General features: G+C 54.5%; 1 protein-coding gene across 1 annotated transcript in view; it reads right to left on the bottom strand.

Annotated features, from left to right (window-relative positions):
• Positions 1-6576, bottom strand: part of LOC150042713 (uncharacterized) — a 19233-nt gene extending 12657 nt beyond the window's left edge. Inside the window, exons 1-4 of the mRNA XM_090324082.1 lie at positions 6438-6576; positions 6235-6297; positions 3753-4778; positions 3475-3557 (exon numbers count right to left, since the gene is read on the bottom strand). Coding sequence (XP_090180208.1) covers positions 3475-3557; positions 3753-4778; positions 6235-6297; positions 6438-6576 — 1311 coding nt within the window. The remainder of the gene's footprint in view (positions 1-3474; positions 3558-3752; positions 4779-6234; positions 6298-6437) is intronic.
• Positions 6577-11864: the final 5288 nt, after the last annotated feature.

The raw sequence follows: 11864 nt of genomic DNA, 5'->3' as shown, positions 1-11864 counted from the left end.
AGAAGACGTGGTGGTGGTCGGAGAAGAGGTGGTGGTGGTCGGAGAAGACGTGGTAGTCGGAGAAGACGTGGTGGTGGTCGGAGAAGAGGTGGTGGTGGTCGGAGAAGAGGTGGTGGTGGTCGGAGAAGACGTGGTGGTGGTCGGAGAAGAGGTGGTGGTGGTCGGAGAGGACGTGGTGGTGGTCGGAGAAGAGGTGGTGGTGGTCAGAGAAGAGGTGGTGGTCGGAGAAGACGTGGTGGTGGTCAGAGAAGAGGTGGTGGTGGTCGGAGAAGAGGTGGTGGTGGTCGGAGAAGAGGTGGTGGTCGGAGAAGAGGTGGTGGTGGTCACAGAAGACGTGGTGGTGGTCGGAGAAGACGTGGTGGTGGTCGGAGAAGACGTGGTGGTGGTCGGAGAAGAGGTGGTGGTCGGAGAAGAGGTGGTGGTGGTCGGAGAAGAGGTGGTGGTGGTCGGAGAAGAGGTGGTGGTGGTCGGAGAAGATGTGGTGGTGGTCGGAGAAGAGGTGGTGGTGGTCGGAGAAGACGTGGTGGTCAGAGAAGACGTGGTGGTGGTCGGAGAAGACGTGGTGGTGGTGGGAGAAGACGTGGTGGTGGTCGGAGAAGAGGTGGTGGTGGTCGGAGAAGAGGTGGTGGTGGTCGGAGAAGACGTGGTGGTGGTCGGAGAAGACGTGGTGGTGGTCACAGAAGACGTGGTGGTGGTCGGGGAAGACGTGGTGGTGGTCGGAGAAGACGTGGTGGTGGTCGGAGAAGACGTGGTGGTGGTCGGAGAAGACGTGGTGGTGGTCGGAGAAGACGTGGTGGTGGTCGGAGAAGACGTGGTGGTGGTCGGGGAAGAGGTGGTGGTCGGAGAAGAGGTGGTGGTGGTCGGAGAAGACGTGGTGGTGGTCGGAGAAGAGGTGGTGGTGGTCGGAGAAGACGTGGTGGTGGTCGGAGAGGACGTGGTGGTGGTCGGAGAAGAGGTGGTGGTGGTCGGAGAGGACGTGGTGGTGGTCGGAGAAGACGTGGTGGTGGTCGGAGAAGACGTGGTGGTGGTCGGAGAAGACCTGGTGGTGGTCAGAGAAGACGTGGTGGTGGTCAGAGAAGATGTGGTGGTGGTCGGAGAAGACGTGGTGGTGGTCGGAGAAGACGTGGTGGTGGTCGGGGAAGAGGTGGTGGTGGTCGGAGAAGACGTGGTGGTGGTCGGAGAAGACGTGGTGGTGGTCGGAGAAGACGTGGTGGTGGTCGGAGAAGACGTGGTGGTGGTCGGAGAGGACGTGGTGGTGGTCGGAGAAGAGGTGGTGGTGGTCGGAGAAGACGTGGTGGTGGTCGGAGAAGACGTGGTGGTGGTCGGAGAGGACGTGGTGGTGGTCGGAGAAGACGTGGTGGTGGTCGGAGAAGACGTGGTGGTGGTCGGAGAAGACGTGGTGGTGGTCGGAGAAGACGTGGTGGTGGTCGGAGAGGACGTGGTGGTGGTCGGAGAAGAGGTGGTGGTGGTCGGAGAAGACGTGGTGGTGGTCGGAGAAGAGGTGGTGGTGGTCGGAGAAGACGTGGTGGTGGTCGGAGAAGAGGTGGTGGTGGTCGGAGAGGACGTGGTGGTGGTCGGAGAAGAGGTGGTGGTGGTCGGAGAGGACGTGGTGGTGGTCGGAGAAGACGTGGTGGTGGTCGGAGAAGAGGTGGTGGTGGTCGGAGAGGACGTGGTGGTGGTCGGAGAAGAGGTGGTGGTGGTCGGAGAGGACGTGGTGGTGGTCGGAGAAGAGGTGGTGGTGGTCGGAGAAGACGTGGTGGTGGTCGGAGAAGACGTGGTGGTGGTCGGAGAAGAGGTGGTGGTGGTCGGAGAGGACGTGGTGGTGGTCGGAGAAGAGGTGGTGGTGGTCGGAGAAGACGTGGTGGTGGTCGGAGAGGACGTGGTGGTGGTCGGAGAAGACGTGGTGGTGGTCGGAGAAGACGTGGTGGTGGTCGGAGAAGAGGTGGTGGTGGTGGGAGAAGACGTGGTGGTGGTCGGAGAAGAGGTGGTGGTGGTCGGAGAAGAGGTGGTGGTGGTGGGAGAAGACGTGGTGGTGGTGGGAGAAGACGTGGTGGTGGTCGGAGAAGAGGTGGTGGTGGTGGGAGAAGACGTGGTGGTGGTGGGAGAAGACGTGGTGGTGGTGGGAGAAGAGGTGGTGGTGGTCGGAGAAGACGTGGTGGTGGTCGGAGAAGACGTGGTGGTGGTCGGAGAAGAGGTGGTGGTGGTCAGAGAAGACGTGGTGGTGGTCGGAGAAGACGTGGTGGTGGTCGGAGAAGAGGTGGTGGTGGTCGGAGAAGAGGTGGTGGTGGTCAGAGAAGACGTGGTGGTGGTCGGAGAAGACGTGGTGGTGGTCGGAGAATACGTGGTGGTGGTCAGAGAAGACGTGGTGGTGGTCGGAGAAGAGGTGGTGGTGGTCGGAGAAGACGTGGTAGTCGGAGAAGACGTGGTGGTGGTCGGAGAAGAGGTGGTGGTGGTCGGAGAAGACGTGGTAGTCGGAGAAGACGTGGTGGTGGTCGGAGAAGAGGTGGTGGTGGTCGGAGAAGAGGTGGTGGTGGTCGGAGAAGAGGTGGTGGTGGTGGGAGAAGACGTGGTGGTGGTCGGAGAAGAGGTGGTGGTGGTGGGAGAAGACGTGGTGGTGGTCGGAGAAGACGTGGTGGTGGTCGGAGAAGACGTGGTGGTGGTCGGAGAAGAGGTGGTGGTGGTGGGAGAAGACGTGGTGGTGGTCGGAGAAGACGTGGTGGTGGTCGGAGAAGACGTGGTGGTGGTCGGAGAAGACGTGGTGGTGGTCGGAGAGGACGTGGTGGTGGTCGGAGAGGACGTGGTGGTGGCGGTGGTGGTGGTGGTCGGAGAAGACGTGGTGGTGGTCGGAGAAGAGGTGGTGGTGGTCAGAGAAGACGTGGTGGTGGTCGGAGAAGACGTGGTGGTGGTCAGAGAAGAGGTGGTGGTGGTCGGAGAGGACGTGGTGGTGGTCGGAGAAGACGTGGTGGTGGTCGGAGAAGACGTGGTGGTGGTCGGGGAAGAGGTGGTGGTGGTCGGAGAAGACGTGGTGGTGGTCGGAGAAGAGGTGGTGGTGGTCGGAGAAGAGGTGGTGGTGGTCGGAGAAGACGTGGTGGTGGTCAGAGAGGACGTGATGGTGGCGGTGGTGGCGGTGGTCGGAGAAGACGTGGTGGTGGTCGGAGAAGAGGTGGTGGTGGTTGGAGAAGAGGTGGTGGTGGTCGGAGAAGAGGTGGTGGTGGTCGGAGAAGAGGTGGTGGTGGTCGGAGAAGAGGTGGTGGTGGTCGGAGAAGAGGTGGTGGTGGTCGGAGAAGAGGTGGTGGTGGTCAGAGAGGACGTGATGGTGGCGGTGGTGGCGGTGGTCGGAGAAGACGTGGTGGTGGTCGGAGAAGAGGTGGTGGTGGTTGGAGAAGAGGTGGTGGTGGTCGGAGAAGAGGTGGTGGTGGTCGGAGAAGAGGTGGTGGTGGTCGGAGAAGAGGTGGTGGTGGTCGGAGAAGAGGTGGTGGTGGTCGGAGAAGACGTGGTGGTGGTCAGAGAAGAGGTGGTGGTGGTTGAAGAAAACGTGGTGGTGGCGGTGGTGGTGGTGGTGGTGGTTGGAGAAGACGTGGTGGTGGTCCGAGAAGACGTGGTCGTGGCGGTGGTAAGAGGCGATGTGGTTGTAGGCACAGATGTGGATGGAACAGCCACAGTGCTAGGAGATGTGGGGGGTGAGAGAGACGTAGCAGTGGCTGAGGAGGTGGAGCTGGGGGATGCAGAAGAGGTACTGGACACGAGGGTACTTGGCAGAGGAGTGCTGAGCGTGGAAGCGCTGCTTGTAAAGTGACTTGTGAAGGAGGTGGACGGCGGCACAGTCACGGTGGAAGACGAGGAACTGTCAACGGGCGTGGTGGCTGGGTGCGTGGCTGTGGGCACAGCGGGGGAGGAGGACGGGCTGGTCTCCGGTGGACTCGTCACACGAGTGCTAGAGACGAAGGTGGTGGAGGTGGTGGTACTTCCTTCAGGAGGTGGAAACACAGCGGGGGTGCTGAGCGTCACAGCCGAGGGTGAAGTGACCTCTGGAGTGGAGGGCAGAGGGGTGGCTGTGCCCAGGGGCGTGGAGGAGCGTGTGCTGGCCTCAGAACTGCTCTGCAGAGTACTGGAGAGAAGAGTAGTAGATGACGGAGAGCTACCACCAGGTAGAGTAATTCCTTCTGGAGTAGAAACAGGGCTGGTGACCACACCCGTGGAGGAAGATGAAGTCACAGCGGAAGTAGCAGACAAAACAGTAGTTGTGTCCCCAGGAGTAGAGGACAGAGGGCCACCCTCAGGAGAGCTGGGGGCGGGACTGCTGGAGCCTTGCCCGATGGAGGATGGAGTAGTCTCAGTTGACGCGGAGGAAACAGGGGAGGTGGTAACCTCCAAAGTTGAAGACGAGGTGATCCCGGTGGTGGGGGTGACAGGAGAGGCTGTGTCCACTGGAGTGACAGGCAGCACGCTCATATCAGGAGGAATACTCACTGTGGAGCTTGAGAGCACAGGGGCTGAAGACTCAGTCCTGCCCACCGATGCTGTGGACAGAGGGGACGTGGGTTTCGCCAAAGGAGAGGAAGTAACTTCGGGAGTTGTAGTCCCAGGGGTGGTGGTGTCCTCAGGAATGGGGACAAATGTGGTGGCACCAGGAGAGGTGGCCACAGAGCTTGAGGAAGGAGGAGGACTTCCATCGGTCAACGTAGAACCAGCAAGCGTGGTAACCTCGACAGTGGAAGCGGAGCTCACATCCCGAGTCACAGACACAGGTGTGGTTGTTTCCTGTGAAGTGATGACAACTGAAGAGTCAACAGGAGAACTGGCCATTGAAGTGCTCACCACCAAGGTGGAGGATGATGGAGTCCTTTCTTCACTCACTGTGGAGCCAGGAGAAGTGGTGCCCTGAAGGGTTGAAGGAGAGCTGACTTTCACAGGTACAGTCACAGGTGTGGTTGTTTCCTGAGAGGTGATGGGAATTGTGGTGCTTTCAGGAGAACTGGCGATTGAAGTGCTCACTACCAAAGTGGAGGATGATGGAGTCCTTTCGTCTGTCACTGTAGAGCCAGCAGAAGTGATGTCCTGAAGGGTTGAAGGAGAGCTGACTTCAGGGGTTTCTGTCACAAGTGTGGTTGTTTCCTGTGAAGTGAAGGGAATTGTGGTGCTTTCAGGAGAACTGGACATTGAAGTGCTCTCGAGCAAGGTGGAAGATGATGGAGTACTTCCTTCTGTGACGACAGAAACAGCAGAAGTGGTGTCCTGCAGGGTTGTCGGTGAGATGAATTCTGGAGACACGGTAACAGGTGTGGTTGTTTCTCCTGAACTGATGGGAATTGTAGTGCCCTCATGAGAACTGGCCATTGAAGTGCTCACCACCAAGGTGGAGGATGATGGAGTCCTTACGTCTGTCATAGTGGAGCCAGCAGAAGTGGTGTCCTGCAGGGTTGAAGGAGAGCTGAATTCAGGGGTTTCTGTCACTAGTGTGGTTGTTTCCTGTGAGGTGAAGGGAATTGTGGTGCTTTCAGGAGAACTGGCCATTGAAGTGCTCTCTAGCAAGGTGGAAGATGGTGGAGTACTTCCTTCTGTGACTACAGAAGCAACAGAAGTGGTGTCCTGCAGGGTTGAAGTGGAGCTGAATTCAGTGGTTTCTGTCACAAGTGTGGTTGTTTCCTGTGAGGTGAAGGGAATTGTAGTGCCCTCAGGAGAACTGGCCATTGAGGTGCTCACCACCAAGGTGGAGGATGATGGAGTCCTTTCGTCTGTCACTGTAGAGCCAGCAGAAGTGGTGTCCGGCAGGGTTGAAGGAGAGCTGACTTCAGGGGTTTTTGTCACAAGTGTGGTTGTTTCCTGTGAAGTGAAGGGAATTGTAGTGGCCTCAGGAGAACTGGCCATTGAAGTGCTCACCACCAAGGTGGAGGATGATGGAGTCCTTTCGTCTGTCACTGTAAAGCCAACAGAAGTGGTGTCCTGCAGGGTTGAAGTGGAGCTGAATTCAGGGGTTTCAGTTACAAGTGTGGTTGTTTTCTGTGAAGTGAAGGGAATTGTGGTGCTTTCAGGAGAACTGGTCATTGAAGTGCTCTCGAGCAAGGTGGAGGATGATGGAGTACTTCCTTCTGTGACTACAGAAGCAGCAGAAGTGGTGTCCTCCAGGGTTGTCGGTGAGCTGACTTCTGGAGACACAGTCAGAGGTATGGTTGTTTCCCGTGAAGTGATGGGAATTGTAGTGACCTCAGGAGAACTGGCCATTGAAGTGCTCACCGCCAACGTGGAGGATGATGGAGTCCTTTCGACTGTCACTGTAGAGCCAGCAGAAGTGGTGTCCTGCAGGGTTGAAGGAGAGCTGAATTCAGGGGTTTTTGTCACAAGTGTGGTTGTTTCCTGTGAAGTGAAGGGAATTGTGGTGCTTTCAGGAGAACTGGCCATTGAAGTGCTCTCTAGCAAGGTGGAAGATGGTGGAGTACTTCCTTCTGTGACTACAGAAGCAACAGAAGTCGTGTCCTGCAGGGTTGAAGTGGAGCTGAGTTCAGTGGTTTCTGTCACAAGTGTGGTTGTTTCCTGTGAGGTGAAGTGAATTGTAGTGCCCTCAGGAGAACTGGCCATTGAAGTGCTCACCACCAAGGTGGAGGATGATGGAGTCCTTTCGTCTGTCACGGTGGAGCCGGCAGAAGTGGTGTCTGGCAGGGTTGAAGGAGAGCTGAATTCAGGGGTTTCTGTCACTACTGTGGTTGTATCTTGTGAAGTGAAGGGAATTGTGGAGCTTTCAGGAGAACTGGCCATTGAAGTGCTCACTACCAAGGTGGAGGATGATGGAGTCCTTTCGTCTGTCACAGTGGAGCCAGCAGAAGTGGTGTCCTGCAGGGTTGAAGGAGAGCTGAATTCAGGGGTTTCTGTCACTACTCTGGTTGTATCTTGTGAAGTGAAGGGAATTGTGGTGCTTTCAGGAGAACTGGCCATTGAAGTGCTCACTACCAAAGTGGAGGATGATGGAGTCCTTTTGTCTGTCACTGTAGAGCCAGCAGAAGTGGTGTCCTGCAGGGTTGAAGGAGAGCTGAATTCAGGGCTTTCTGTCACTAGTGTGGTTGTTTCCTGTGAAGTGAAGGGAATTGTGGAGCTTTCAGGAGAACTGGCCATTGAAGTGCTCACTACCAAGGTGGAGGATGATGGAGTCCTTTCGTCTGTCACAGTGGAGCCAGCAGAAGTGGTGTCGGGCAGGGTTGAAGGAGAGCTGAATTCAGGTGTTTCTGTCACTAGTGTGGTTGTTTCCTGTGAGGTGAAGGGAATTGTGGTGCTTTCAGGAGAACTGGACATTGAAGTGCTCTCTAGCAAGGTGGAGGATGATGGAGTACTTCCTTCTGTGATGACAGAAGCAGAAGAAGTGGTGTCCTGAAGGGTTGAAGGAGAGCTGAATTCAGGTGTTTCTGTCACAAGTGAGGTTGTTTTCTGTGAAGTGAAGGGAATTGTGCTACTTTCAGGAGAACTGGTCATTGAAGTGCTCACCACCAAGGTGGAGGATGATGGAGTACTTCCTTCTGTGATGTCAGAAGCAGAAGAAGTGGTGTCCTGAAGGGTTGAAGGAGAGCTGAATTCAGGTGTTTCTGTCACAAGTGAGGTTGTTTTCTGTGAAGTGAAGGGAATTGTGGTGCTTTCAGAACTGGCCATTGAAGTGCTCTGTAGCAAGGTGGAAGATGATGGAGTACTTCCTTCTGTGACTACAGAAGCAACAGAAGTGGTGGCCTGCAGGGTGGAAGTGGAGCTGAATTCAGTGGTTTCTGTCACAAGTGTGGTTGTTTCCTTTGAGGTGAAGGGAATTGTAGTGCCCTCAGGAGCACTGGCCATTGAAGTGCTCACCACCAAGGTGGAGGATGATGGAGTCCTTTCGTCTGTCACGGTGGAGCCAGCAGAAGTGGTGTCCTGCAGGGTTGAAGGAGAGCTGAATTCAGGGGTTTCTGTCACTACTCTGGTTGTATCCTGTGAAGTGAAGGGAATTGTGGTGCTTTCAGGAGAACTGGCCATTGAAGTGCTCACTACCAAAGTGGAGGATGACGGAGTCCTTTTGTCTGTCACTGTAGAGCCAGCAGAAGTGGTGTCCTGCAGGGTTGAAGGAGAGCTGAATTCAGGGCTTTCTGTCACTAGTGTGGTTGTTTCCTGTGAAGTGAAGGGAATTGTGGAGCTTTCAGGAGAACTGGCCATTGAAGTGCTCACTACCAAGGTGGAGGATGATGGAGTCCTTTTGTCTGTCACAGTGGAGCCAGCAGAAGTGGTGTCGGGCAGGGTTGAAGGAGAGCTGAATTCAGGTGTTTCTGTCACTAGTGTGGTTGTTTCCTGTGAGGTGAAGGGAATTGTGGTGCTTTCAGGAGAACTGGACATTGAAGTGCTCTCTAGCAAGGTGGAGGATGATGGAGTACTTCCTTCTGTGATGACAGAAGCAGAAGAAGTGGTGTCCTGAAGGGTTGAAGGAGAGCTGAATTCAGGTGTTTCTGTCACAAGTGAGGTTGTTTTCTGTGAAGTGAAGGGAATTGTGCTACTTTCAGGAGAACTGGTCATTGAAGTGCTCACCACCAAGGTGGAGGATGATGGAGTACTTCCTTCTGTGATGTCAGAAGCAGAAGAAGTGGTGTCCTGAAGGGTTGAAGGAGAGCTGAATTCAGGTGTTTCTGTCACAAGTGAGGTTGTTTTCTGTGAAGTGAAGGGAATTGTGGTGCTTTCAGAACTGGCCATTGAAGTGCTCTGTAGCAAGGTGGAAGATGATGGAGTACTTCCTTCTGTGACTACAGAAGCAACAGAAGTGGTGGCCTGCAGGGTGGAAGTGGAGCTGAATTCAGTGGTTTCTGTCACAAGTGTGGTTGTTTCCTGTGAGGTGAAGGGAATTGTAGTGCCCTCAGGAGAACTGGCCATTGAAGTGCTCACCACCAAGGTGGAGGATGATGGAGTCCTTTCGTCTGTCACGGTGGAGCCAGCAGAAGTGGTGTCCTGCAGGGTTGAAGGAGAGCTGAATTCAGGGGTTTCTGTCACTAGTGTGGTTGTTTCCTGTGAAGTGAAGGGAATTGTGGTGCTTTCAGGAGAACTGGCCATTGAAGTGCTCTCTAGCAAGGTGGAAGATGATGGAGTACTTCCTTCTGTGATGTCAGAAGCAGCAGAAGTGGTGTCCTTTAGTGTTGTCAGTGAGGTGACCTCTGTAGACACAGTCACAGGTGTGGTTGTTTCCTGTGAGGTGAAGGGAATTGTAGTGCCCTCAGGAGAACTGGCCATTGAAGTGCTCACCACCAAGGTGGAGGATGATGGAGTCCTTTCGTCTGTCACTGTAGAGCCAGCAGAAGTGGTGTCCGGCAGGGTTGAAGGAGAGCTGACTTCAGGGGTTTTTGTCACAAGTGTGGTTGTTTCCTGTGAAGTGAAGGGAATTGTAGTGGCCTCAGGAGAACTGGCCATTGAAGTGCTCACCACCAAGGTGGAGGATGATGGAGTCCTTTCGTCTGTCACTGTAAAGCCAACAGAAGTGGTGTCCTGCAGGGCTGAAGTGGAGCTGAATTCAGGGGTTTCTGTCACAAGTGTGGTTGTTTCCTGAAAAGTGAAGGGAATTGTGGTGCCCTCAGGAGAACTGGACACTGAAGTGCTCACTACCAAGGTGGAGGATGATGGAGTCCTCTCGTCTGTCACTGAGGAGCCAACAGAAGTGGTGTCTTGCAGGGTTGAAGGAGAGCTGAATTCAGGGGTTTCAGTTACAAGTGTGGTTGTTTTCTGTGAAGTGAAGGGAATTGTGGTGCTTTCAGGAGAACTGGTCATGGAAGTGCTCTCGAGCAAGGTGGAGGATGATGGAGTACTTCCTTCTGTGACTACAGAAGCAGCAGAAGTGGTGTCCTCCAGGGTTGTCGGTGAGCTGACTTCTGGAGACACAGTCAGAGGTATGGTTGTTTCCCGTGAAGTGATGGGAATTGTAGTGACCTCAGGAGAACTGGCCATTGAAGTGCTCACCGCCAACGTGGAGGATGATGGAGTCCTTTCGTCTGTCACTGTAGAGCCAGCAGAAGTGATGTCCTGAAGGGTTGAAGGAGAGCTGACTTCAGGGGTTTCTGTCACAAGTGTGGTTGTTTCCTGTGAAGTGAAGGGAATTGTGGTGCTTTCAGGAGAACTGGACATTGAAGTGCTCTCGAGCAAGGTGGAAGATGATGGAGTACTTCCTTCTGTGACGACAGAAACAGCAGAAGTGGTGTCCTGCAGGGTTGTCGGTGAGATGAATTCTGGAGACACGGTAACAGGTGTGGTTGTTTCTCCTGAACTGATGGGAATTGTAGTGCCCTCATGAGAACTGGCCATTGAAGTGCTCACCACCAAGGTGGAGGATGATGGAGTCCTTACGTCTGTCACAGTGGAGCCAGCAGAAGTGGTGTCCTGCAGGGTTGAAGGAGAGCTGAATTCAGGGGTTTCTGTCACTAGTGTGGTTGTTTCCTGTGAGGTGAAGAGAATTGTGGTGCTTTCAGGAGAACTGGCCATTGAAGTGCTCTCTAGCAAGGTGGAAGATGGTGGAGTACTTCCTTCTGTGACTACAGAAGCAACAGAAGTGGTGTCCTGCAGGGTTGAAGTGGAGCTGAATTCAGTGGTTTCTGTCACAAGTGTGGTTGTTTCCTGTGAGGTGAAGGGAATTGTAGTGCCCTCAGGAGAACTGGCCATTGAGGTGCTCACCACCAAGGTGGAGGATGATGGAGTCCTTTCTTCTGTCACTGTAGAGCCAGCAGAAGTGGTGTCCGGCAGGGTTGAAGGAGAGCTGACTTCAGGGGTTTTTGTCACAAGTGTGGTTGTTTCCTGTGAAGTGAAGGGAATTGTAGTGGCCTCAGGAGAACTGGCCATTGAAGTGCTCACCACCAAGGTGGAGGATGATGGAGTCCTTTCGTCTGTCACTGTAAAGCCAACAGAAGTGGTGTCCTGCAGGGTTGAAGTGGAGCTGAATTCAGGGGTTTCAGTTACAAGTGTGGTTGTTTTCTGTGAAGTGAAGGGAATTGTGGTGCTTTCAGGAGAACTGGTCATTGAAGTGCTCTCGAGCAAGGTGGAGGATGATGGAGTACTTCCTTCTGTGACTACAGAAGCAGCAGAAGTGGTGTCCTCCAGGGTTGTCGGTGAGCTGACTTCTGGAGACACAGTCAGAGGTATGGTTGTTTCCCGTGAAGTGATGGGAATTGTAGTGACCTCAGGAGAACTGGCCATTGAAGTGCTCACCGCCAACGTGGAGGATGATGGAGTCCTTTCGACTGTCACTGTAGAGCCAGCAGAAGTGGTGTCCTGCAGGGTTGAAGGAGAGCTGAGTTCAGTGGTTTCTGTCACAAGTGTGGTTGTTTCCTGTGAGGTGAAGGGAATTGTGGTGCTTTCAGGAGAACTGGCCATTGAAGTGCTCTCTAGCAAGGTGGAAGATGGTGGAGTACTTCCTTCTGTGACTACAGAAGCAACAGAAGTCGTGTCCTGCAGGGTTGAAGTGGAGCTGAGTTCAGTGGTTTCTGTCACAAGTGTGGTTGTTTCCTGTGAGGTGAAGGGAATTGTAGTGCCCTCAGGAGAACTGGCCATTGAAGTGCTCACCACCAAGGTGGAGGATGATGGAGTCCTTTCGTCTGTCACGGTGGAGCCGGCAGAAGTGGTGTCTGGCAGGGTTGAAGGAGAGCTGAATTCAGGGCTTTCTGTCACTACTGTGGTTGTATCCTGTGAAGTGAAGGGAATTGTGGTGCTTTCAGGAGAACTGGCCATTGAAGTGCTCACTACCAAGGTGGAGGATGATGGAGTCCTTTCGTCTGTCACAGTGGAGCCAGCAGAAGTGGTGTCCTGCAGGGTTGAAGGAGAGCTGAATTCAGGGGTTTCTGTCACTACTGTGGTTGTATCTTGTGAAGTGAAGGGAATTGTGGAGCTTT

Source organism: Megascapheus bottae, chromosome 34 (genome assembly GCF_031878675.1).
Source record: "Megascapheus bottae isolate mThoBot1 chromosome 34, mThoBot2.hap1, whole genome shotgun sequence".
In the NCBI taxonomy this organism is placed as follows: domain Eukaryota; kingdom Metazoa; phylum Chordata; class Mammalia; order Rodentia; family Geomyidae; genus Megascapheus; species Megascapheus bottae.
Note: the sequence above shows the minus strand (reverse complement) of the source record. Positions and strands in the feature narration are given on the sequence as shown.